General features: G+C 36.4%; 1 protein-coding gene across 2 annotated transcripts in view; it reads left to right on the top strand.

Moving 5' to 3' along the window:
* The window catches only part of LOC124633005, a 31749-nt gene extending 9117 nt beyond the window's left edge, over positions 1-22632 (top strand). Inside the window, exons 1-5 of one of the 2 annotated variants that reach the window (XM_047168080.1) lie at positions 4644-5375; positions 15530-17206; positions 17504-17737; positions 18515-18797; positions 19095-22632. In XM_047168080.1, the coding sequence (XP_047024036.1) occupies positions 15632-17206; positions 17504-17737; positions 18515-18797; positions 19095-19285 (2283 nt within the window). In that variant the 5' untranslated portion in view covers positions 4644-5375; positions 15530-15631 and the 3' untranslated portion in view covers positions 19286-22632. Of the gene's footprint in view, positions 1-4643; positions 5376-15529; positions 17207-17503; positions 17738-18514; positions 18798-19094 lie in introns of those variants that run through there. The other variant, XM_047168079.1, reaches the window with a different exon arrangement.
* Positions 22633-24134: the final 1502 nt, after the last annotated feature.

Genomic DNA, 24134 nt, shown 5'->3' with positions numbered 1-24134 from the left:
GACATGAAAGGCAGATTCTCTTATATTTGTATAACACAGTTCACTACAGCATAATCTCTTATTCTAAATTCAAGTGTAAAAAGCTCTACATCTAAATGTCTAGTGTAAAATTAATTTTCAACAGACGACATGTTAAAGTTTTTTTTGCAGCTGTCTGATAGCCTCCCCGTCCAACTCAGTTGAGAGTTGAGAGATTTAAAAACTGCGATGCAGTACGTCGACCCTTGGAAAATTGTAGAATATGCTAGAACAATTTACTCTGCCATGATTACTTAGCGTCGTCATGCATTTAATTTGAAAACTGTTTCTCTTAATGGAAATAGCATGCTCCATTTGTTTCGCTTTGCGGTACTCGTTCATTAATTTTATAGTTTAGACAAAAACCTTGGTAGAGAACTACTTAATTAAATTTTCAATGTACCATTCCAAGTCAGTAAACGGATACTGATTGTAGAATAATCGGGTTTCCTTGGATATTCCACTATATTTTACCAGGTTGGTATTAAAACAAAAAATGTCTTTTAATTAGTTTAAAAAAGGACTGACACAAGTTTTAATCAGGAACAAATATAATGACCACCATAAAATGCTTTGATACCCTTAGTTTTGTAACCAGAAATATCTACTGAACACCAGAAAAATAAAGTCTAAAAATGTAATAGTACCAGCTATTTTAGTTACGACTTCACTTTAAATTGTATTCGACCACCAAATTTAGTAAATGATCACCAACTCTTGACGACCAAATTAATGTATTCTTTTTGCCTAAATAAGTCACTGTGATTGCCATAAAATGTAGGCTTATTACCAAATAAAGTATTATGATGCCATATTAAGTTATGTGTCCGGCTTGCAATGCATGCGTGAGTGTCAGTATGACGAGTGACAGGGGAAAATGGAAGAAAATGACATATTGCGCCGACCCCAAGTAAAATTGGGAACAGGGCAGGAGAAAGAAGAAGAAGAATGTGTTTCTCAATACACTCCCTCGAAAACACACTCTTATCGCACTGTTTAGAGGCATGCAATAGACAATTTTCCACCCTAGTGCAGGAAAAGGGTCCCCATAATGTTATTACATTTATTGTATCAGGCGGAACTTATTTTTTTGGAGTCAGTTTACTTAAACAGGATAGCAAGATGTTAAAACTTTGATTATAATTATATTAAAACGCTGGTATAATTTTGATGATCATTTACTATTTTTAGTGATCATTTACTACTTTTGGGATAACAATGATTTATTTGGACTCATTTTGCTTAAATAGGATAGCAGAATTTAAAAACTTTGGTTATAATCTTACTTTAAAATGGTGGTTTAATTTTGGTGATCATTTACTATTTTTGGCTTACGCATGATTTATTTTGGAGTAATTTCACAAATAGGATAGCAAGGTCTTAAAACTTTGGTTATAGTTTTACATTAAAATGCGAGTTTCTATTTGGTGATCATTTACTATTTTTGTCTGCTATTTGTTACTATATCTGGTGATCAGTTAAACATAAGCCGTTTTAATCTTCTGTTTCTCATTTATACAGCTTCTTGCTAGAGCTACTTATATGTAGTCTTTTCTTTATCCATTTGATTTTGCCAAGAAATGTACAGTCAGTTTTTCTATCTTTTCTTCTCAATTTAGCACTAAATCCCTAGCTCCGACGAAACAGTGAATAATGACCATCGATTGTTCTCAAATGTATTTGAGCAAAACCACCGTCTCATCCATCATTGGAACGCAGACTTTAATATGAGTTTTCGTAGCATTAAATCGTCTGTAAATAAACTGATATTTTCTTTCGTGACGTAAAATGATATAGTAGGCTTTATTGTTAATGCTTTTGCTATTATTTTTGTAGCGTTTTTATCATCGTCACGTTTCTTGTCAGCTGAGTAAATTGAGTCTTCATTTGGTATGACCGAACTCTACGCCTTTTGTGATTATCAAACTCATCATCATACTTATGAGGTCCATCGTTAGATTCTAAAGACCTGTATCTTCTTTCGTGACTCAGCAATTAAGAGCAAAATGTTCAGTTGCTGTACCATACAGTCGTACCTACTTATCTACTCGTGTAACAGTAGAAAATGTTTACTCTGCCAACACTCGTAATGCCATGACAACTCAGGTAAATAACTATCTCATCATACCAGCACTGTAATTATTTATTTAAACGTACAAATTCAGTCCAAACAAATAGTTGTATGTGTTCAAACATGAGGATATGACAATGGTGCCTTTATCGCTGGCAAAACAATAGATAGTTGAACCATTGAACTCGCTACTGTACCATTATCCAGTTTAGCAAGGCACGTGTCAATATCAGGCATTTGTTTTTTTATAACCAGTTTTATAGATAGCCTAAAATGACGAGATTCATGCTTATTTGCTAATTCAATTGCATAAGTCATAGAAAACGTGTTTATTGAAGAAGATAGTTCTCTCGCGGTGACTCAAATTGAAGTCACACGTTGAAACGAATTCTAGCATCATGATGGAAAGATTTCGACACAGTATATTATGTACCTAGCTTGTGATTCTTGTAAAGATTTTGCAGTCTTAAGTATTTCTAAAATTATGATACTGACTTATTTCGGAGTTTATGGCAGTTACAGTTTCAAGACAGTTACAGTTCGTTAATTTTGTCATTCTGGCCGTAATTCAAAGCTTCTTCGTAAGTTAGTAAACATGTTTCATTAACATGGAATATTTTCTGCATAGAAAATATCGCTGTCTACATCGTTGTCCGTACCGTGTCTGATATACAGCAGATCTGTAAAAATCGATAAACACGAACAGCCAATTTATCTGTGCTCGTTAGTCTGAGAACTAGCTGCTTCTAGTCGTGCATGAACATATTGTTGTGCTTTTAGTCTCCGTGTTATTTTTCCATAAAGGATTCCTCTATTTCATAGTAACCTCTTCATTTGAGTCAACTGCTCCAAACATTTTGACCGCGTGGATCGAACCAACTGTAATCAGTTATGGTTCAACATTTTCAATTAAAAACAAGTAAAATAGCACTATCAGTGAGTTTCATGCCTGTTTTACCTATTTAACTTTCTATTAAAATCTTATTCCATTAAGGTAAATAAGCGTTTAGATTGAAGAATTGAATTCAGCACAGTCATAAGATACGGTGAGGTTGGTTCTCGTGAGATAATTTCTTACGCGTGCGTAGTATTGAGTACAAGATATCAAGAATGTACTGAACACGCCACTTCCTCTATAGGCTGGCTTGGATAACGTTATCATTAAACATAATTACTTTGACTAAACTACTCGTCTTTAGGTATTCTACATATGCTTCGATCATTGACTTTCAGAACAGTAGACAGCTGGAATAGCAACACGTTTTTTTATACCAACTTTTGTAACTGTTTTATTAACATAAACTGGCCATTTATTTATTTGCACCAATAAAAAAGAAAAAAACTTTTTACCAAATTGTAATTTATCTACCGATATATCCATATCAATATTGATGCTAATCGGTTAAAAACGTGACCTAGTGCCGACTGAGCAATTTGCAATCATTGAAGGCGTTTGGTTCAAAAGATTTCCGGTAAATAACTGATTTAATCTGGAGATTATTTTGTAATATGTTCTTCTGTAAGTTTAATCGGTTGATAAAACTATCGTATCATGAAGTATATCGGTTTATCGACAAGAACAGTCACTTGAACCTGTCACGTTTTTAGAAGCATTAACTTTTCCATGAGTTACAGGAAAAAAGAAACATTTGTTTGGAGGATCAACGTTGCTAAGACCAGCTTATTATGACATATTCGTCGCACTACTAATAAGTTAAATCAAAGACGTCTACAGGACCTAGTAGTCATCTCACTATCATTATAAGACTGCTATCCAACTTTATGTCGTATAAGTTAAACCTTATATGACGTTTTTGTTTGTTGGGTAAAGACCGAAATCAAATTGTTTGCAATTAAGGCATTACAATGATCATCATGTTGAAGCAGCGAAATAAATAGTATTAAGTAATTAAGTCTCGATGCTTTTTAAAGCCGGCGAGATAATTATAATAACAAAATTAAATAGCTAATTACGTATAATAGTGTTAACGACTCTACGCATCTCGCGGTCCGTTATATAAAACAAATACCACGTGGCATAATGAGTTTCCTAGAAACGTACCAAGATAACCGATAATAACTTATGTTTATCTATTCAGTACATTACTGAATTTCAGTTCATGATATTATATTTTTCTAATTATTTTAATAATATTCGGAGCGGCACACAACTAGAAAAGGACTTAGGCTTAAAGGGATGGCATAAAACATGCGTTCTTTATAATTTGATGTGCATTCGTCATCCGATGTGGGTCATCTATGTGTCTTTAACTTACGAGTACTTACAAACAATCAGATGGAATGTTTGTCCAATCAATAGGCCACAGCTTGTTATTATCATAATATTAACTTTCGTTTGAGTGACTACCAATCGACGTACCAATTTATAATAATACTCCATTGTTAGAGGTCCAAAATTCTAGTCACTTCTTCCATGTTATCTCTCTTAACGACATTTATCTCGTCGATGTGTGTCGGGACCTTTGGATTTGTCACTGTCAGTTTCGTCGCGATCATTACTACGTTAAGTAGTGTCCGTCTTTTAAGTTATTTTAATTAAATTAATCATCGAATGAATGCGTGCTATGTAAAGTGAATTACTATTTCATGAATTAGTGCCGTTTACGTGTTACTGTTGCGTTATGCTGTGGAGATCCAAATCTCATTTCAAGTTTTGCATATCGTAAATTGATTCCTATCAATTCTTTACAGAAATAGACATCACATGTTCACAGTATAATCCCACTAAAGTTTTCATGATCGGACTTGCAAATCTTCGTTCTTGTATCGTGGAATCGGAGTGAACTGAGGAATTGTATGACCTCAGTGGTCATGTCGTTCAGTGGTGCTTAGTGATAACACGTAATTTAACGTATTGACCGAGGACACCTCAACAGATAATCTTTTATCTGACTATTAAATAATGAACGGTCGGGAGCGCGCGCTTTGCCGGCCACTTCGCAAGTGCGTCCGCGCTAGTTCGGAGACGGACGCTCGGCGAGAGCTCACAGTTCTTCTTTGACATCAAACACGCTTCGGACTGGACTTCAAATACCTTCACAACTATCCATATAAAGTGTCAAACATAAGTGAACTTCGCTACTATCATAGTTCAGTGCTCCAAAATTATCGTGTTTTGAACTAGTGTCAGTTAGACAGAATGAGGAAATTCAACAATCAAATGATAATTCAGTGAGAAATGTGGTTGTATACATTGAAATTACCGGGATTTGGCAGCAACAAGAACGTGTTGTACGAAGAGAGTGCCAAAATGGCAAGACTCGAGGTGCGTCTTGTTTTTACTTACATCGTAGTTGTCGTGTTTTCATTAGTATTTTGGTTTCAATTTTCTATTTTTAAGGAATATAGAAAACAAGTCATACATCCAAGAATATGCTAGCTTTTCAATGCCAATGTCCATTACTTTGAGGGTCATGTTAAATTCTTCAGAGACGATTCAATTTGTCGTAAACACATCAAGTTTTTAATAGTCCTTTATTGCTTACCATTTTTTGTTTTGACCCACATTTTGAATTTAAAACAAATCAACGTATATTAGGAACGCGGTTAAAGCAGTTGGCACTTTTCAATGTTGCTGTTGGCGACAGTTTGTGAAATTGTGCTAATGTTGATGTTATCGACCTCTCTTTCAACAATATCGGCTTCCTTAACCTGTTGCTCGCAATTTATGCCAGATTTTAATTTACTCAGTTCTTAAAAATACTTTTAGACTGCATGTAGTTTATATTCAGTAGTAGTTACTCTGCTGCAAAGAGACTGAGATCTTCAGTTAGATATGCCAGGTACTTCAGCTAGGTTATGAATTGCCTTTTCTACGAAAATTCTTAATACGCTGTACATAGATAGTGTGTATATCGTGTTTACTTACGTGATTTACGATTTCATAGTAATCGGTAAACACAATGCGTACCCGTTGAGGAAAATCGATCAAATAAAAGCTCATTAGAAATATCATAGGTACTCAGATAGCAATTTGCAGCTCATTTTCTCCTAGATGAAAAGTTAAATAAAATATTGTTATTGTAATTAAAGCACATACTTTCAGAGAAAGGAGGTTAGCCAATTTTTGATAATGGCCTGGTATATCGTTCCTCAGATAGCGACTTCATTTTTAAACATTGTTTAATACATAAATTCGTTGCTCTAGTTGGCTTCTGATCTATTATCTTTCTTCGTCTGATAGTGCCAAAAAATATGAGCTCTTTCCTCAGTAATTGCTTCTTTATTGCCAAAAACATCTTTTACTTTTCCAAGTCGAAGAGAATCTGGAAATATTTCCGTTGAGGAAACTGGATTGAGTTTGTTTCTGCGATTATTGACATGGACATGTTATTGATCATCTGCAGTAGTGAGTTTTGTGACGTTAGTTTATAATGATTACATTGTGAACACATATGTAACGATTATGTGTTAGTCATTCAACATGTCGCAATCGGCTATCTTGTCAAAACACTCGTTATCTATATCTAAGGTGTCGGAGGTTAAACTTCGCTTTTCATCTGGAACGTACGATAAAGGCTTGTTGTTAAACTTTCGCTGCGCACTTAACCTATGATTATTTTGGCTGCGACTTTAAAAACAATGTGGCATGGTTAATGATCCTCATTGTCTCGTAGACAGACACGTGCATACAATTAAATTTTAATAACTACCATCATTCATTATTTATTACTTATCGTTCAGGTAGAAATATTGTTATACTTCTCAACTCCGAAGAATAAATCAAATCAAAAACTTTTGGCAATAAGAATACTTATGGGGAGTCAAACTTTTGTTGCCCGGTTTCCAAAATTTTCCATAAAGAAGTATAAGAGATTCACTCAAACAGCAACATAATTTGTTTGTGGAAGTTTGAGAGGGCAAAACTGGGAGCTCTTCAAAAAATAAGAAACGGGATAAGGAAACGGGTAATCATCATTTGCTCGCTGCACTGAACCGTGAACACGGCTAGTTGTTTAATGTGCCGCAGTATTTCCGTCACTAATGATTTTTTCCTTAGGTTGCTGACATTTACGCGTAAATAGGGCGCTGTACCTACATGCGTTAGGTTTTCGTTTGCGGTTAACTTACTGAATAAAATCCGCATGGATTAAAAAAGTGGGGCCATTGAATCAGGGTTCGTACTTTTTTCTTTCCATAGCGCGATCTCAGTGGTTGTTCGCGAAATCATCTCAGCACTTCTAGAATAACGTTTCTTCTTTCTCTTAATACTTCGGGCTAAGTCGGAACTGAACGGGACCTAGTTAAACTCCGATAGCTAGTACAAATGTGTTCCGTCACCTCAGCCATTCATTCAACTTGGCCATCGAACCGCACCACATGACGTGTGCGTCTAGATAACTTATCAACGTGACCCTCGACTCGAGATTGTGATTTTTTATTACAGAAGTAGAACTTTATTAATATCGGTTATCAAGAATTTTAAAGGTTTTTGAACAGATAGATAAAAAATTATACGTGAGCAATTAATTTGTGTTATGTGCGTGAATCTTGATTGAAATAGGAAATTATTTTGCTAACAAAACAATGGACTATTTAAAGCAGGTCTGTTAGGAAAATCACTTGAAAGCTTGTGAAATTATTCTCAGGTATGTACTTACTTAACCACATTCGAAGGTGTTTTAACTAATGTTACGTCTCTTGATAAGTTGGAAAACAGCCTTCTTGACTATTACGTAACGTATCCGTAGATCTCGACAAGTCTGGCGAAGTGCCAACCCAGGCCAAGTTCTTCACGCCCTTGGATTTGATCTTTATTTCTCCTCAATACGGTATAATTTATCTTGACCGCTTTAGTTCAGGCCAAATGATTCTGAGATGTTAATGTCAACAGTATATCAAGAGATGCTGAGAAACTGTGCCTTTTTTTTCATTACCGATTTTTATAGACGTCTTGGAGACTACTTTCTGACCTAGGGTTCTGTGGTTGATAGCTTCGTTAATTAGATGAAAGATTTATACGTTGATTCAGACCAGTGGTTCTTAACCTTTTTGACATGAGGGACTATTTTAACTAAAGTTTGTTTTGCCGCGGACCACCCTAACGGTTTACCTAAATTGAGAGTCCTGTGATAAATGCGAAATTTTTATCGGACTTAAACCAAATATTACGTAAAATTTAGCCCAAACGTACTTAACTTTTTGTTTGTTGACAAATGTAAAAACAAGGGCATATAGGTTCTGAAAACGCGAGCGAAGCGAGCGCGAAATTTTAATTATTTTTTAAGACTCAAAACCAAAATTACGTAAAATGTTGCGAAAACCCGCTCGCGCATATATAAGCCGATAAAAATAAAGCAAAATAACGTATAACAACGTCGCGAAGCAAAGTTTCGCGGACCACTTAGAATGCCTCCAGGGACCACCAGTGGTCCGCGGACCACCGGTTAAGAACCACTGATTTAGACAGATATCTAATTCACATTTAGCTGTCTACTAATCTTCTAAATCTATATTTTGCGTCAACAAATACTGACGGTAGCAAATTATGCCATCATTATTGTATTACAAATTATAATTTACAAAGTACCATAATTTCCGTCGCTGTATCTTCAATCTTTTAGTGGACACGACTGACATGTCAATCCATCATCTGCTAGACGGGAAGGAAAAGTTCAATTTACTGCTATGAATTTCGTCTGGATTACATATTAATAAGATCCTGTTTTGCTTAACTATTTATCTTATATCGCTGGCAGTGCTTCAAAAATTGGGTCAAAGTGAGAGAATTGGATGAGCCAGAAAATAAAAGTTAATAGCCCAATATGTATACAAGATAGAAGTTTAGACAAGTGGCAATATACATGTCTATTAGATTGGATTGCCTCTCTAACGCCGGCGCTGCGGCTATCCTGATTGTTTTAAGGATCATTATCAATTGAGCTCCCGCATGACAGGACGCTGGTTGTCACTCAATTGTCGTACTCCTGACTGGAACAACTACCTACTGATTTATAAAGGTCCAGGAGTTCCTCAAGTGTTCCGTGTAACCATGACTCGAGAGATGAGGAAAGTACCAATGCGTCTTCTTCGAAGCTATATTTCGACTTATCCCTTTGTCGAATGCAAGTATTCGGTTGCAATACTTGGCAGCATTCGAGTAAGCTTGATTATCACGAATAGATGGTGCGCCCAATTTCTGAAAAATAAAAGGCCATTGTTATCGAGTAATCAATAAAATTTAAAATGTAGAAGTCACCGCAGATGTTAATGAAAGTAGCAGTTAAAGAAATGTAATTACTACCAACAATTGAATTCGATTTCTTATAGTATTTTTTACAAACACAATAAGCAATTCGATTTGTTTGTGTATTGTTATGGCTTCTTCTGGTGGCTGTTCACGAAGGTCGCTATATTGTTGGCACGAGTAGTTTCGAACTTAGATAATTCTTCGATAATGATTTTGGACCGAAATATTAGGCGTGCGAATGGCTATAAATCGTGTGACTTTTACTAATCTAACAAGCCATAGAGTCAGAGTTTTCTCAAATCCACTTGACTTCCTCGGACATGAAATAGTACCTACCTAACTATTGCTTTGAACTCAGGAACTCAGTGTGTGCAACACAATTATAGTAGGATCCCATATTACTAGAAATAGTTCTCAAACAACTGTACAGGGAGGATGTAAAATATTCTTATTTCATTATATTTGCTACAATGCGCAATGGTTCTATTTGTTTTAAACCCCTGTTCAACTCGCTCGCAACTTTTCTATTGTTGCCGATTTCTGTAGGCTGCTGTATTCAGGATGTATTTAATACAATGTCTTTTCATACAATCGGGGATTTCCTCCATTGTTTATATGAATGTGGTTTCTGTGAAAAAATCCCTTGGTTTTATTTTTCTAGTTTTTCTAGTTAATGGAACACTACATTGATATATTTTATCGTAGTGGTGATTCATGCAATTGGTTTCGATACTAGAAGATGATTACCACGTGTATTTTTTAATATCCTGCGCACTAATTTACGCTTGATTGTTTTTTGAAAATGATAATTAAAAAGGATTATGTTGAACTCTGTGAACATTTCCAAAGAACAAACAGCCATCCCAAGACATTTTCTTACTATAAAAGAATGTTATTTCATAAATCAGGAAAAAGGAACGACAAATATGATAAAAGAAAAATAATACTTAATCCCAAGAATGTGAGTGTAATGGCTTGTATGGAGATTGTCAAAGGAATTCTTTGAACATACATATTTGTATATTCCATTGGAATTTCAAGCGAATGAATCAATAACATTATAATATGTTTTGCTTTGCTTTCTTTGCTGTTTATTCAAATAAAACTGGAATGTTAATCTAGGTCATGTTCTATCAACGTACTTACTAGATTAACGTTCCTTATTCCCTATAGTAATATTAGTAGACTTTTTTTTCTCCTCTTTCATTTAATCAAGCTAACCATCGTTACCTAACTTGTTTATTTCATCTCCAGCTTCAAGTCGCATGCTTGCGTCGAAGTATTTTTCCTCAAATCAAATATTTTCAAAAAAAGTTGTTTATCTTCCCACCTTTCTTGCGTTACTCGTATTGCCAAACATTGAAATTATTTATAGTATTTGACGTAAACCGAGTCTGGAAGATGGCCAGTCCGTCTGTCATGTGTCCCATGTGTTGAGTTCGGAATTAGCGCCTATTATTGCGAGATTTCGAGATTTCTAAATAAACGTGTTCACGTCAGAATACGGTGTTAATTTTTGGTACAGAAGTGATCCTTTCGACTTTGTACTGCTTTTTGAATATTTACCCAAATATTGTGAGGTAAATATGAAATCTTATCACGATTTATATAATTGTAACGGAGCAACATAGAAAAACATAAAAAGAGTAAATAAATTACATTTCTGTTTCAACTCTTTTAAATTAATACAGTGCGCTCTAGAATTCGTTGTATTTAGATTACCTACTGTTCTCCAAATAATTGGTAATTAGAATATTTTTATCGCACCAAAGGTAAGAAGTAATCTCTTCTCAAATAATATACATCTCTTTGCAAACGTATCTGTCCACTTAAACATCGTGAAGGAAGTATTTGAATTCTAAAATAAAATTAGTGTATCAGTGGCCTCTAGGCCAAGGTTTTAGACAAGACCTTCTTGACGTATCTTTTTAGAACATACTATGTATTAGCAAATACATCATTACAAAAATACGTCACTAAGAAGACATATCTTGATAGGTTAACCCACATTAAATAATATTTATTACCACGATATACAAATAAAACTAAATTAAGCATTAATCTGTCTCAACAAACTAAGCGTACCAAATTAATTAAGACACGAAAAATAAACAAGAATTTCTTGTAATTACTTTCAAATGGGTTAATCCTATCACGAACAGACTTATAATTACTACTAATTTCGTCTTAACTATCCCATTAAGCTAATATGTGCCTAATGTTTTCAGAAACTAAGTTCATTATTACTACTGTAAGTAATGGAGATGTAGTAAACACTAATGATTATTAAATAGGGTTATTCTAATGGCAGACAATTGTTTTAAGCAGTTCTTTAACCTCTGAACCTTAGGCTTGCAGATTTCATGAGCGGTTGATTGCTTAATTCAACTAACGTGAACTTCAAGTAAATCCTTTTTATTGTTATTGTGCTTTTTGTTGTGAATATTAACTAGATTTATTGTCAGCTTGCTCGTTAATATCTTGCATTGGTAGGTATTCGAAGCAAAGTTTTATAGTTCTCTAAAACTTTGATGTGATTTCTTAACCCAGGTTAGTTGCGTAGCTATCGAAGGATCAAATGGCTCTTTGAATAACTTAATCGAAGCATACAGATACTTAGTTATATTTTCAACTAAGATAGTAGCAGCCTTGATCTAAGATTAAACAGTAAACGATTGAATTTCAGTAGCCATGAATTAAAAATAATGCATTCTGTCCATGGTCGAGAAATACGCAAGGTACACAATAAGTATACTTTCGGGCAGGTAGCATAAAATATTTAAGGGACAAAGTCGGACTCCTACCCCATTTCATGTATTTTTCATGTTGCTTAAGTTTTAATGTTTTCTTACTCGGTACGTGCAAACAGAAAGAAATCCAATAGCCTTTTACAGCAAATATAAATTCAATGCCCAAGGCTAGGTGTAGAAATTACGATACCTACCCCAATTGTCTGAATTTTTATCTACTTGTTTACAATTTTGTAGAAACTAGGTACGGTGTAAAATGCAGGTTTTGAGTTCACATAGATATATATCGTCTGCAGATGTTTTCTAAAAGCGATTGTTGCAAGACCACAGCAGAATACTATTTCAATAGGGCCATACGCTAGAGTTGTAGTGAATTTCAATATTTTTCTTTAAACACATAATTCTCTTAGATAATATAATTTTTCTGTTGTTTTGATGTTCCATACTTCACCGTCAGCAGACCGGACACAACAATACATTAGTCATTAACTTCAAAGTATTTTGCCTACGCCCAAAGTTGTTTACCTACTCTTTGACAAAGTTTATGAGCTTTACTTTCATGATTTACTACAATATTCTTGAAAAACAAGTCCCCATACAACCATGTTCGAATATGCTGAGACGGCTATAAGAAAGTCATATAAGCAAAAAAAATTAATTTAATAAAAAAGAAAACACTTTCTATGGCTAGTATTTGAGACTGAAACCTTCAGAAGGTCGATGGTATTGGTAAAAATGTTGCCAAATTGGCTAACCACAGTACTAGTAAGCTAAGTTATGAGGCCAACGTACGACGTTATTCACTACCTCTACTTAGTATAGAAAAACATTTGTTTCAAAAGTATTTGTTTGCTATGTAGCCTTGCGTTAGCAGCCCTGGTATTCTGTAATTAAATGTTCAACAAATAAAAAGCAAGCTGAAAACTGTTGTGTTCGTTGCTTTCCAGATATGTATGTGCTAACGTTTTCTCTATTAAACCGTTTGCCTTTCAATCGAGCTGTGTTGTAGCTTTGTTGCGAAAAACGAAACTCCAACGTTCGGATGAACACAGCACCGCACGAATTGGATTCTATTAACTTTTAGAACTGGAATTGTTACAGCGAATAACAAATGTTGTTTATTTTATGGCAACATGTTATTCCATTACCCTTTGTCTTTATTTACACAAGCTGATAAAAGTTCAACCTTTTTCATTTTGTCAATGGGAGAGCTATTTTATTATTCATAATTTATATAAATGAAAACCCGGAACATTTTATTCTGCACACAATTTTGGTAGTCCAGATTGAGTAAAAGCCAGTTCCCTAGTTTAAATGGCGTGTCGTTTGTTTAAAATACATAATTTATGATCGGGCATGCTCGGCCTTCTTCGGCACGTTTTAATCTTACCTTAGTAGCAAGTCAACAACAGCCTTTACGGGTTTTGAGCATTCAGGCTAATCAGAGAAATAGGCTAATGCAGGCTGGCTACAGGTGACCCTATTCTGAAACAGGTCATCCCACATGATGCAATGCGGTTGGGGGAACAGGACATGGCAGATTTACAGACACGCCTACATTTTATATGAAACATTTGAATTCGCTGCCAAAAATAGAGCAATGGTGCGAGCACGTACTAACATGTACTCCCGGATTTACCGTTGTAACTGTTGTGTGCCGTGAAAGCTTACATACGCGGGGAATAGTTTGGAATAATTTTAGTCTCAAACGATATCAATATTTCGATAATTTTACGAACTCTGTATTACTTGAATCCTGAGTTAGATCCTATTTACACATATATTTCAACAGTTTTTTTATTATTGCCACTTCAACGTTAATTTTAACATGTAATAATCTGTCAGTTCCATCGTCAGTTACCTGGAAACACTCGAAAATGATACAAAAAACAGGTCACAAAAAATACTATTACGTGAAATGGGTCCTTCCGAGCAAAAACCAATATAACAAGCCATTTAAGCCCGCTGTGAGACTACAAACTGACAGGGTGTATTTGGGACTCGGGCGAAGGATTAGAGCAAAGCTGACGGACTAATTAGTTAATTAACAACAGGTAACGAACTTCCCAATTCATTTGTTTTCTATTTAGTAGGTCCCTCGATACACGTGACACCTCATAATGTAATACTAAAAGTTTTTGGCTGAAACTAGCGAAGTGCACATTTATTACGAAACTTCTGATTGTTCCCAAGTTACTAAGTTTCAGAAATTTCAGCTTTACCCAACACAAAAGTTTACCTTAAACCTCGAAACTTTAGTAATTTTAAAGTGAATGTAATATAGCTGTAAAATACAGTGATATTGTGGGCGCAGTGGGCGGTTTATTGCGAAAAGGCCACAAGTGTTCTTTGTTGTCATAGGTCGTTGTAACAATAGGCGGTCTGACGCGACTGCCAGGCAGCTCCAAGAACGGTTTCATATGAACATCTATTAAAAAAGTCTTTATCGTAAGAGTCACCTTTTTAAGGGTCGCTCCACCGTAGGGGTCCTTCTATTTCATTTTAAAATAATACTGTTTCATTCCGAGAATGCTTCACAATGATGAATGGTTCTCAAAGCATTTTGGAAATGTGTGTTAATAAGTTGACGTTCATTACTAAAGTCGATAATGACAGGGCACATATTCACGAAGCTCGTTGACGAAGTAAAACAATTAATACAAAGTGGCAGAGGTCGACGTAATTAGGATTTAGGACGTTTCAGGCGTCGGAAATCTCCGAGTGGGTTGAGTGCCTTGCTAATGTGATGCCAATTACGTTCCCAACGTAATTTCGCCATGTCATCTTACTCGTAATCTACTCAGGAAGGGACAATCTTGTTAGCTACTACACAGACAGGTGCGGGTTCAATAGGCGAACACAATATTCATTTGTTTCCATTACATTACTAAAACATTTCCAAACAATTATTTCGCTTACCCTGAATTCTTTAGTAACAAAGGCAGCAATCTGACCTTTCGTTTCGCTGCTTTACCTTTTCCAATAGCTACACGCAATGGAGCAAAGAAAATGTAACAATGATATAACTTGTGATATAACCATGTATAGTAAACGACAGTTGAACGTTCCTTAAGTTGATCATATTCACATCTATAAATACAAGAAGCGGTCTTGCACGGCCTCTCGACGCGTCCATTGTACTCCAATCAACGGTCTCTGCAGATCGACGATTTAGCACTTGGAGCATCCGCTGCAGATGAACGAACGACCATTATACTCGTTTCCTATTTCAGTAGATAGAAAAGAGCCAATTAGAGCGGCTCTGGGCGCTCGGCTTATTCGTATGTGCGTAGGTCAGGTGACAAGTCACTGCTTGGAAATAAATCAAATATCTCTGAGCACTGGTGAAGATAATATCGCTCTGAAGTGGTAAGATCAGTTTGTTGCGGGTTATGTGATAGGTGTTTACAGTTTCTGCATCGTAGGATGTAAGCATCCTGTCGGTTTCGGGTCAGTAACGTGTGTTTTGTGTTGTTGCAGCATGAGGTCACGGCGGTGGTGTGGTGTCCGCATGGAAGCCCGGCGGACTGCTAATCAGGCGCTGCACAGGTTGCGTGCGCAGTTCCGTCGCGCCCTGCCGGAATGGACCGCGCGCGCGTGTCGCCGCCGCCGGACTGCGCGAACCATCGGCCGCTCGAAGGAGGACCCCGCGAAACCGTCAATACCGCAGCCTCGCCCGCGGAGGCCCTAAGCGAGCCACAGAGTCCGCGGCCCGCGCCGCGCGCGCTAGCCTCCATCCCCGAGAGCGAGCCGCTGCTCGCCGCGCCGCTCAGCGTCGCCGCCCTCGCCGACAATGCGGCCCGCAAGCACAACGGCCGGCCGCTGCACGTGCAGTTCGACGCGCAGTCGCCGCCCGCGCCCGCCTCGCTGTCGGCCAGCAGCTCGGCGTCCAGCTCGTCCGACGATGAGGACGTGTCTATCGCCGAGGCCCGCCCGCCCGACGGCGGCTGGGGCTGGGTCGTCGTGTTCGCCTCCTTCATGGTCAACCTCATCGCCGACGGCATCACCTTCAGCTTCGGAGTGTTCTTCCCGCACTTCCTCGAGTACTTCGGCGAGAGCAAGGGCAAGACGGCCTGGATCGCTGGCATCTTCATGGCCATGCCGCTGTTGTCGGGGCCCATCGCCAGCTTCCTTACTGATAGATACGGCTGTCGGCGCATGACGATATTCGGCTCAATCCTAGCTGCCATAGGATTCGTCATATCCGCCTTCGTAGATAATATGGAGACATTATTTTTAACTTTCGGCATAATGGCCGGATTCGGATTAAGTCTGTGTTACGTGGCGGCAGTAGTGATAGTCGCATATTACTTTGAGAAGAAACGTTCTTTAGCCACCGGAATTTCGGTTTGCGGTAGCGGCATCGGAACATTCGTGTTCGCGCCCCTGACCTATGTATTATTAGATGAATATGGGTGGCGCGGAACCACACTAATATTAGCTGGTTTATTTCTAAATATGGCAGTGTGTGGACTGCTATTTAGAGACTTACCGTGGACGACCACGATGAATGAAGAAAGGGCTAAGGAGAGGAAAAGAAAACGTGAAAGGAAACGGCTTAAACGTTATCAAGCTTCGTCAGCTGATAGCTTTTCGGACAGTAAAAGCAGTGCTGCGGGCTCTCAGAAGGTTAACGAGACCGCCGATATAGAAACAGTCACATCACCAATAGTTCCACAGTTCAGTTCTTTGGTGGACTTGCCAACATTTATGACGGGTGGGGAAGGAGTGTCACTGGAGGTGTTCGAGTTGATGTCGAACAGGGGTCGTGCATACGCCATCCTTGCGCAGAACTACCCAGGGGTGATGCTGCCTTCTAGAAGCTTCAGCGACAGTGGGCGGCTGCACGAGCAGTCCCCGCCGCGGGCACTGATGTCCCCCACGGAGCGGCCCGGCGGCGCGGGCGAGACCGGGGCAACGCGCCCGGCGCCGCAGGGCACGGCGCCCATCAACGACAAAGCAGCGCTGTCGCTGTGGCTGCGGCGGCAGGCCACCGGCTCCACTAAGAAGCCGCCGGCCTTCCTGAAGGACCTGCGTGTGCACAGACACTCGCTCACGTACAGAGGCGCTATGCTCAACATCAACCGCTACCGGCTGCGAGCGTCTTCCTGTCCTAACATCTTCAGGAACTCTATGACTACCATTGCTAAAGAAAAGGTGAGAATTTTTATTGATTCTGTTTCTAATTTACAGGAAACGTCATTGTTTTTGTTCCATCCTAGTATCATATAATGAAATTGATGTGTATGATGTTGACGTGTTACAAGGCTGTTATTGTGGTCTGAATCATCCAAAAAGTTCTTCAAATATCAATTTAGACAAAATGCCTACAAGAGGCTCATAAAGAATAGCGTTGACTCCCTAAGCTGTTGCCTCCAAAAGCTGTTTGCTGACACAGCAGTACCATTTATTCAATAAAACGTATTTAAGTAAAACTATTGTGTATGATTTCAGGTCCAGTGGTACGCCGGGCTTTGGGACTTCTGGGACTTAGCAGTGGATGTTCTCGACTTCTCCCACTTCTCGAATCCAGCGTTCCTGATATTCGCGATCTCGAACTTTCTGCTGTACATGTGGTATGACGTGCCGTACGTGTACATTGCTGACAACGGCATGACGATGGGCTTTAATGAGTCCCAGTCGTCCATGCTGATTTCCATCATTGGGATACTCAATATGTTTGGAGAGGTGAGTTTGAATTATTTTCTACAATATTTTTCTTGGCTGTGTCTGTTAGAACCAAACGTCTGGTGGAATGAATGACGATCAAAGCGTATTATTGCATTTAGAATAACTACTCTCATATCTTTATTATTTTCGAAGTATTCGTGCCGGTGAGGACTGATTGTTGTTTTGACTATCCAAAACCAGCTCAGATTTTTTTTTGAAAAAACGTTATTGTTACTTCTTCACTTATCATAAGTTATCGTACAGGAATACCTTATTTATCAAACCAGAACATTCCTTTTAAAGCCCGAACTCACTTTCTGTCACACAAAAAATACCCATTACCCTTCACTATCTCCACTTTAAAGGGTATTACTATCAGTGCCTACATAGTATTGTAATTCTGGTAGTTAGCAGTTATCAGCCGTTATCAGTAGGCATTGTTTAACTTGACCCATTTAAATCATCTCGCTGATAACCGCGAGACTGTTACGTGAGCAATAATTATTGAGTAATTTATAATTACGCATGTCATGAAGAGAGAATGTGTAATCAAAGAAAACTTTGTTGCATCAGAAGTCATTTTATTAATATTTTCTTCCTTTTAATGCTTTTGTCATCAAAAGATAAACATACTACATTAAGAAACTAGCTACGCTAAAAAAAATTGGCGAGAATTAAAGCTGACCTAACAGGGTCCATAATATAAGTGCCTAGCTTTAAGCCCCTTTTAACATCATTGTAACATTATGGTAAGCAAAAAATATGAATATGACCTTATCAATGTCTGCCTTCCAGATCCTGCTGGGCTGGGTGGGCGACTTCCAGTGCGTGGACGCGAGCGTGGTGTACGCGGGCTGCATGGTGGCGTGCGGGCTGGTGACGCTGCTGATGCCGCTGCTGCGCGGCTACGGCGCGCTGGCGGCCGCCGCCGGGGCCTTCGGCGCCGCCATCGCCGCCAACTACTCGCTCACCAGCATCATACTCGTCCAGCAGATCACGCTGGAGAACTTCACCAATGCGTATGGGCTGCTGCTGCTCATACAAGGCGTTGCTAATCTGATTGGACCGCCGTTGGCTGGTTAGTATTATTATTTGTTTGGTTAGTTTGCTAATGTCGCGGATCTAGTTTTCTTCATTTAAATGACCTCCACGACCTAAACACCGGGTAATCTTTTGTGTACCAAACTTAACGCCTTAATGACCTGTTATTCTAAATTCTAAGATCTATATTCGACTCGAAAACGAAACTATTTTGTACTTAGTAATTTTATTGATGACATTTCTACATGATTTTTCATCTAAACTTAGTGAACCCACCTATCATCTTCTATGAACCTACACATTTTCTATACTCATCAAACTTTCTCATTTCCAGGCTGGGTATACGATGTGACCGGCTCATACGACCTATCATTCTACCTGGCTGGTGTGTTCATCGGAATATCAGGCCTGGTCCTATTCGTCACGCCGCTCATACGCTGCGTCAAGTACTGCGCTAAGAAACCAACTGCCGAAGAAATTAAGCCCAATGGGGATATCAAGGTTAATGGCAAGCTCATGGTGTAAAGAATATCAGAGAGGAGGGAATATGAGAAAATTGTTAACAAGTGCTAAGTTTACCCATATTGTGTTGTGAGAAGAAAATAGGGTGAAGTAGAATGGTCTTGGTATGTACTTGAGAAGGAAAATCAGGATTGGAATTAAATGGTAATTTGAAAAGGGAATGCTTTTTGACAAGTGCATAAATGCAAATCAATTTTGTTGAATCATTATAGTGAAATGATAAAGCAGTATTTTAGACTTTGCCCTGAATAAAGCTTTGGCTTCAGGGCTTTACACTTTATACAGTGTAAACTAGAAAATAATATCTAAAAAACATGCATATAAAATCAAAAGATTTTCCAAATATATGTGTTGTATTGGAGAATAAATTTTCAGATTTATATTGTTCTAATTTTTCACATTAAGATTTTTTAATTTTAGCAGAGGATGTCAGAAATCATGGAAATTTTAACTAACCAGTGCTAGTTAGTCTCAAAATGCATACTAAAAAAACAAAATAAATATGTATGAATATTATTATATAACTTTTCTTATGCCTGTGTGGTAGAATGCATGAACGAAACGCGACAGAGTGATGTTATACTAGACATAAGACCTAAGTCTCCGCTCAATGAAAACTTCCTTAAAATATAGCGACATAAGTATTTCTAGTGCTGTATACACCCTAGTGTCGATATCGATATTTTAAATAATTGACAAATCAAACTGAATTAAGTCAAAGTGAGTTAGGCACTGTTTTACCACCTATAAGATAGACAATTAGGCATTGTCTACCATTTGAATACATAATTTTAAGATCACTTTTATGTAATTAATCTGGCTGATAAGAATCGATGGTGAATCATTATATAGCAATTGTGACGTTTAATGAATGTTATTTATAAGGAGAAGAGTAACTTATAGTTACTAGGAAAAAATATATGAATCGAATTTGTAATGTAAAAATGTAGTGCAAGTAGAAATTCGGTACTAAGGTATCAGGAAATTTGGGAGATAATAAAAAGATATATAACTTAAGATTGCCGTAGAACAAAGTATTTTGGCTTTGAGAAATTAATTTGGGTGTGGAAATCACAAATGATAGTACATGAAGAGTATAACAAAGTGAGTTTTAGAATGACTAATAAGCAATTTTCTAATTAATTATTCTGGAATTGTAATGTAAAGTTTTTCAATGGAGATAGTGTAGAAAAAAGAGATTGTTTTGCTGTGGAAGGTAATTGCGAAAGAAATGAAAATAATGTTGAGTAGGGAATGGAGTTTTGTTGGATTACAGTTGGTTGGTAAAAGTTGTAAAGTTTTATTCAGGAATACATTGTTAACTGTCCTTTATGTAAATATATCTTACATTTAAGGCAAGGAATAAAATGGTTCGTGTGGTTTTAAAGATAACGGCCTATTGAATTGCGTTTATAAAAATGATAGAATAAAACTTTACATAGAAAAGAATCAGTCTTAAATTGCTGTTCGTGCACTGATTAAAAAATTACAAATGTACGTGTCGTTTAAAGCTGAAATGTTCTTTTCAATGTGTAAATAACGTAAAAATTATTAACCTAATTATAACAATATTACTAATTAGAAACTTTTAAATCGAATCTCCAAAGACTGCCCCGTAAAACTACTAACAAATTATTCGTAGTTTTATGAAATTCAGAAGCATTAGAGTAGATAAACTTTTGCTTTCATTTCATTATCAACTTAGCTGTGAGTGCTGGCTCTAAGGGGGCTGGATCCACCCTCAAATAGTTACTATCTGCTTCATAATATTACACAAATTAAAACCTTCTCTTTTTTTGGTAGTAACAGACTACCAAACGAGAAGGACACCAAGTCATGATTATATAAATACCACTTGATTTTCTCAAAATAAATAATGTGCATTATTCAAATACGTTGTAGTGTTAAGAATAAAAAGCGCCGTGCAGTGAAACTCGTGTAAGAATTGTCTTCATATTGAATAAGATACTTGGAAATAAATGCTGATATGTATAATCGAATGATCATAGTGTAAATAAGTTGAATCGAGGAAAAATAAACAAATTATGTACCAAAAAAATGTTATCATGTAGCTTTGTTTGAATTTTGTAGTCTTAGGTGTTATTAAGATTTAATGTCTTCTAAGCTGACGAGCACTGTATTACATTAAAATAAATCTTTTTCAAATAAATCGTGGAATATCCTGTAATAACCAGATGCCTTAAGACTTGTAATTTTTATAATAATATAGTGCTATTTAAAAGACACAAATAATAATAATGAGTAATTCAGTGCTATTTGTAATATTCTATCTCACTTTTATCGATAGTTTTTCCCAACACTAAAGTACCGAGGTCCTAAATAAAAAAAACCCTTTGTTGTCTTTTAACTTCATCTGGTCTGCATGTCACATTTAGATAATTATACAATTGTTTCTTTTTTGTCTCTTGAGAAACTTATTTCTTTCAGTGTTATACTTTTTAAGCGTGCTATTTAATGATACAAATATTTTGTTTTTAATATCATGACAAAGGATTCGAATGCAATTTGTGAGTAACTAATTGATAATTTGTTTGTGATATTTGTAGAATATTGTGCAATAATTTCGTCACCAAAAGCTCTTGCCAAAATAACTCAATGTGTGGAAAATATCGTTCTAAATCGGGCAGCTTATATGTATATAAGTCGAAATTTTATTCTATCAACAAATAAACGTATGTATTCGAAGAGTTTGTTGCCCCGTTTATCGAGGGAATAGTTGCATGTTCGGTTTGGTTTCTATTAGGAAGATAATTGTCGCTGCTATTTTAAAATTGTAAAACAAGTCATAATGTAAACTGCGATAAGAGTCATTTTGCTCTGCACATCACAAATTACAGCTTCCAAAAAATGCCAAAGTTGAATCGACTATCGCGTTTGACATTTTGAACTCTATTTCATGCGCAACAGAGTTGATAATAATGTAATGGTCATTAGCATCACAATCAAATTTGGCTTCTGAGTAAGTTTCTAGAATTTTTGAAGGAGATAAGTTCCCAAATGTCAATGATATTGCATTATAAAAAAGAATAGAGACAGTAACTAATATCCAAGTAACTAGGCATGACAAAAACTTGTTCTGTGCGTTAAACAGCTGACATCAAATATGGATAAACTGTCTTCATATTTTTCAATATACCTAATATCATTGCCATACAAAAATAATTGTGTGTATTTAAGTAGTTAAATAAGTATAAATGTATGTTTCGTTCGCATGTGTCGGTCATAACATGTAAAGTGATTGTACTAAACGGGTATACAAACAAATGTATTATGTATATATCTGATGCACCCTCTCGTGTGTATGTTAGTAAAATTCTTTTTTGAATTTATTTTTTCGTTTGTTTTATTTTTCTTTTCTTATTTCAAACCTGTCACTCCTTTCCTTCTTTTCTTTTCTATTTATGTAATCAGTAAATATCCTTTTTTATCGATATCTTCAAATATTTGTATGAAGCACTACACTGTTGGTGATTTTTTTACAAGCGAAGTTTCTCAAGCAATACCTGTATATTGAAAAAAATACAAGATTTACATTTTCGTAAAATATACTGGGCAAGTGCAGTGAAAGCTTAGCGCTTTGTTCTTCCATCAATAAATATTTAATCGTTTGCTGAAAATAAACACTACATTAAACTGCTTTGCCCCTTAACTATGTACTTGACATGTCTAAAAATAAAAATGTGATAATAAAATTGAGAACTCGTAGTAAATATCGGAGAAAATTAATACTAAATTCTAAGAGTAGCTAGTTCTTACGTAGTATTGGAAATAGATGATTGAACTCATTCAAATTTGACCCAGAAGCGGCTGGTTATAAGACTCAAATTAAAATGTAACTGCGTCACGTTACACTAGGCATTTTCGATAATTCAACAGAGAGAAAATAATATTAAAATAAAGTTACAAGTTAACGAATCTTCCATAGTATTTTTTGCACTATCTAGAATATCGGCACAACTTAGAACCGAAATGGTTGTTAATTAAAGACTTGAAATTCCGACAAAACAGTTTTGAGACGGCTGTTAGTGTATTTAATAATAGTTCTGGCCATTTGATACTAAATATAATATCCAACTTGATATAAATAACTCCAATAATATAATTCATACTGAATTGGACAATTTTCATGTTAAGATTTTACAATTTAACTTAAAGGACTTGTGATGATAACAGTTTACACCAAATTAAGCAATCATTTACATAATAATGTGTATTATAATAAGTAAAGTTTGTTTAAATATTTATTGTAGAGATTGTTAATGAAAAAATACCTCATGAAGATATTTTATTGGTGGGTCTTTTCTATTTGCTGTAGAGACCTTACTGTATTTATGAATTATCAGTAAAACTCATAATTATGAATGATTATAATAAAGACCATTTTAGCTTGATTTGTCTTTTACTTTTCAACTGAATTACCCATAAGCACATGACATACCAAATCTAAACCAATTGTCATGGAGATAGTATTCGTTGTCATAAAAATATGTTATTTAAGACTGAATAAGTTATTTTTAGAGTAACAAATGAAAAATTCAGTGACACCTACTACCATTTACCGGCAGTTTCCACTCGCATCCCGGGGGAACTGCCTACTTCCGGCACATACCCGGATAAAAACGGTCCTTTGTCCAAATTGTCCTTCCCCTGTTTTGTATCTCCATGGCAAACAGCAGTTTAGCTGTGAAAGTGTTTAGGGTGAAGATATTCAAATATAATTTTCAAATATCATTGGTAAACGATTTCGATGCTGATATTTTGATAGGGATAAATGCCATTGCTATTAGAAGCTATAATATGATAAAAGAAAAAAATACTGCCACTAGTGTCT

This window comes from Helicoverpa zea, chromosome 9 (assembly GCF_022581195.2).
Source record: "Helicoverpa zea isolate HzStark_Cry1AcR chromosome 9, ilHelZeax1.1, whole genome shotgun sequence".
Taxonomy (NCBI): Eukaryota; Metazoa; Arthropoda; class Insecta; order Lepidoptera; family Noctuidae; genus Helicoverpa; species Helicoverpa zea.
The sequence above is the reverse complement of the archived record's forward strand: the minus strand, read 5'-3'. Positions and strand labels throughout refer to the sequence as shown.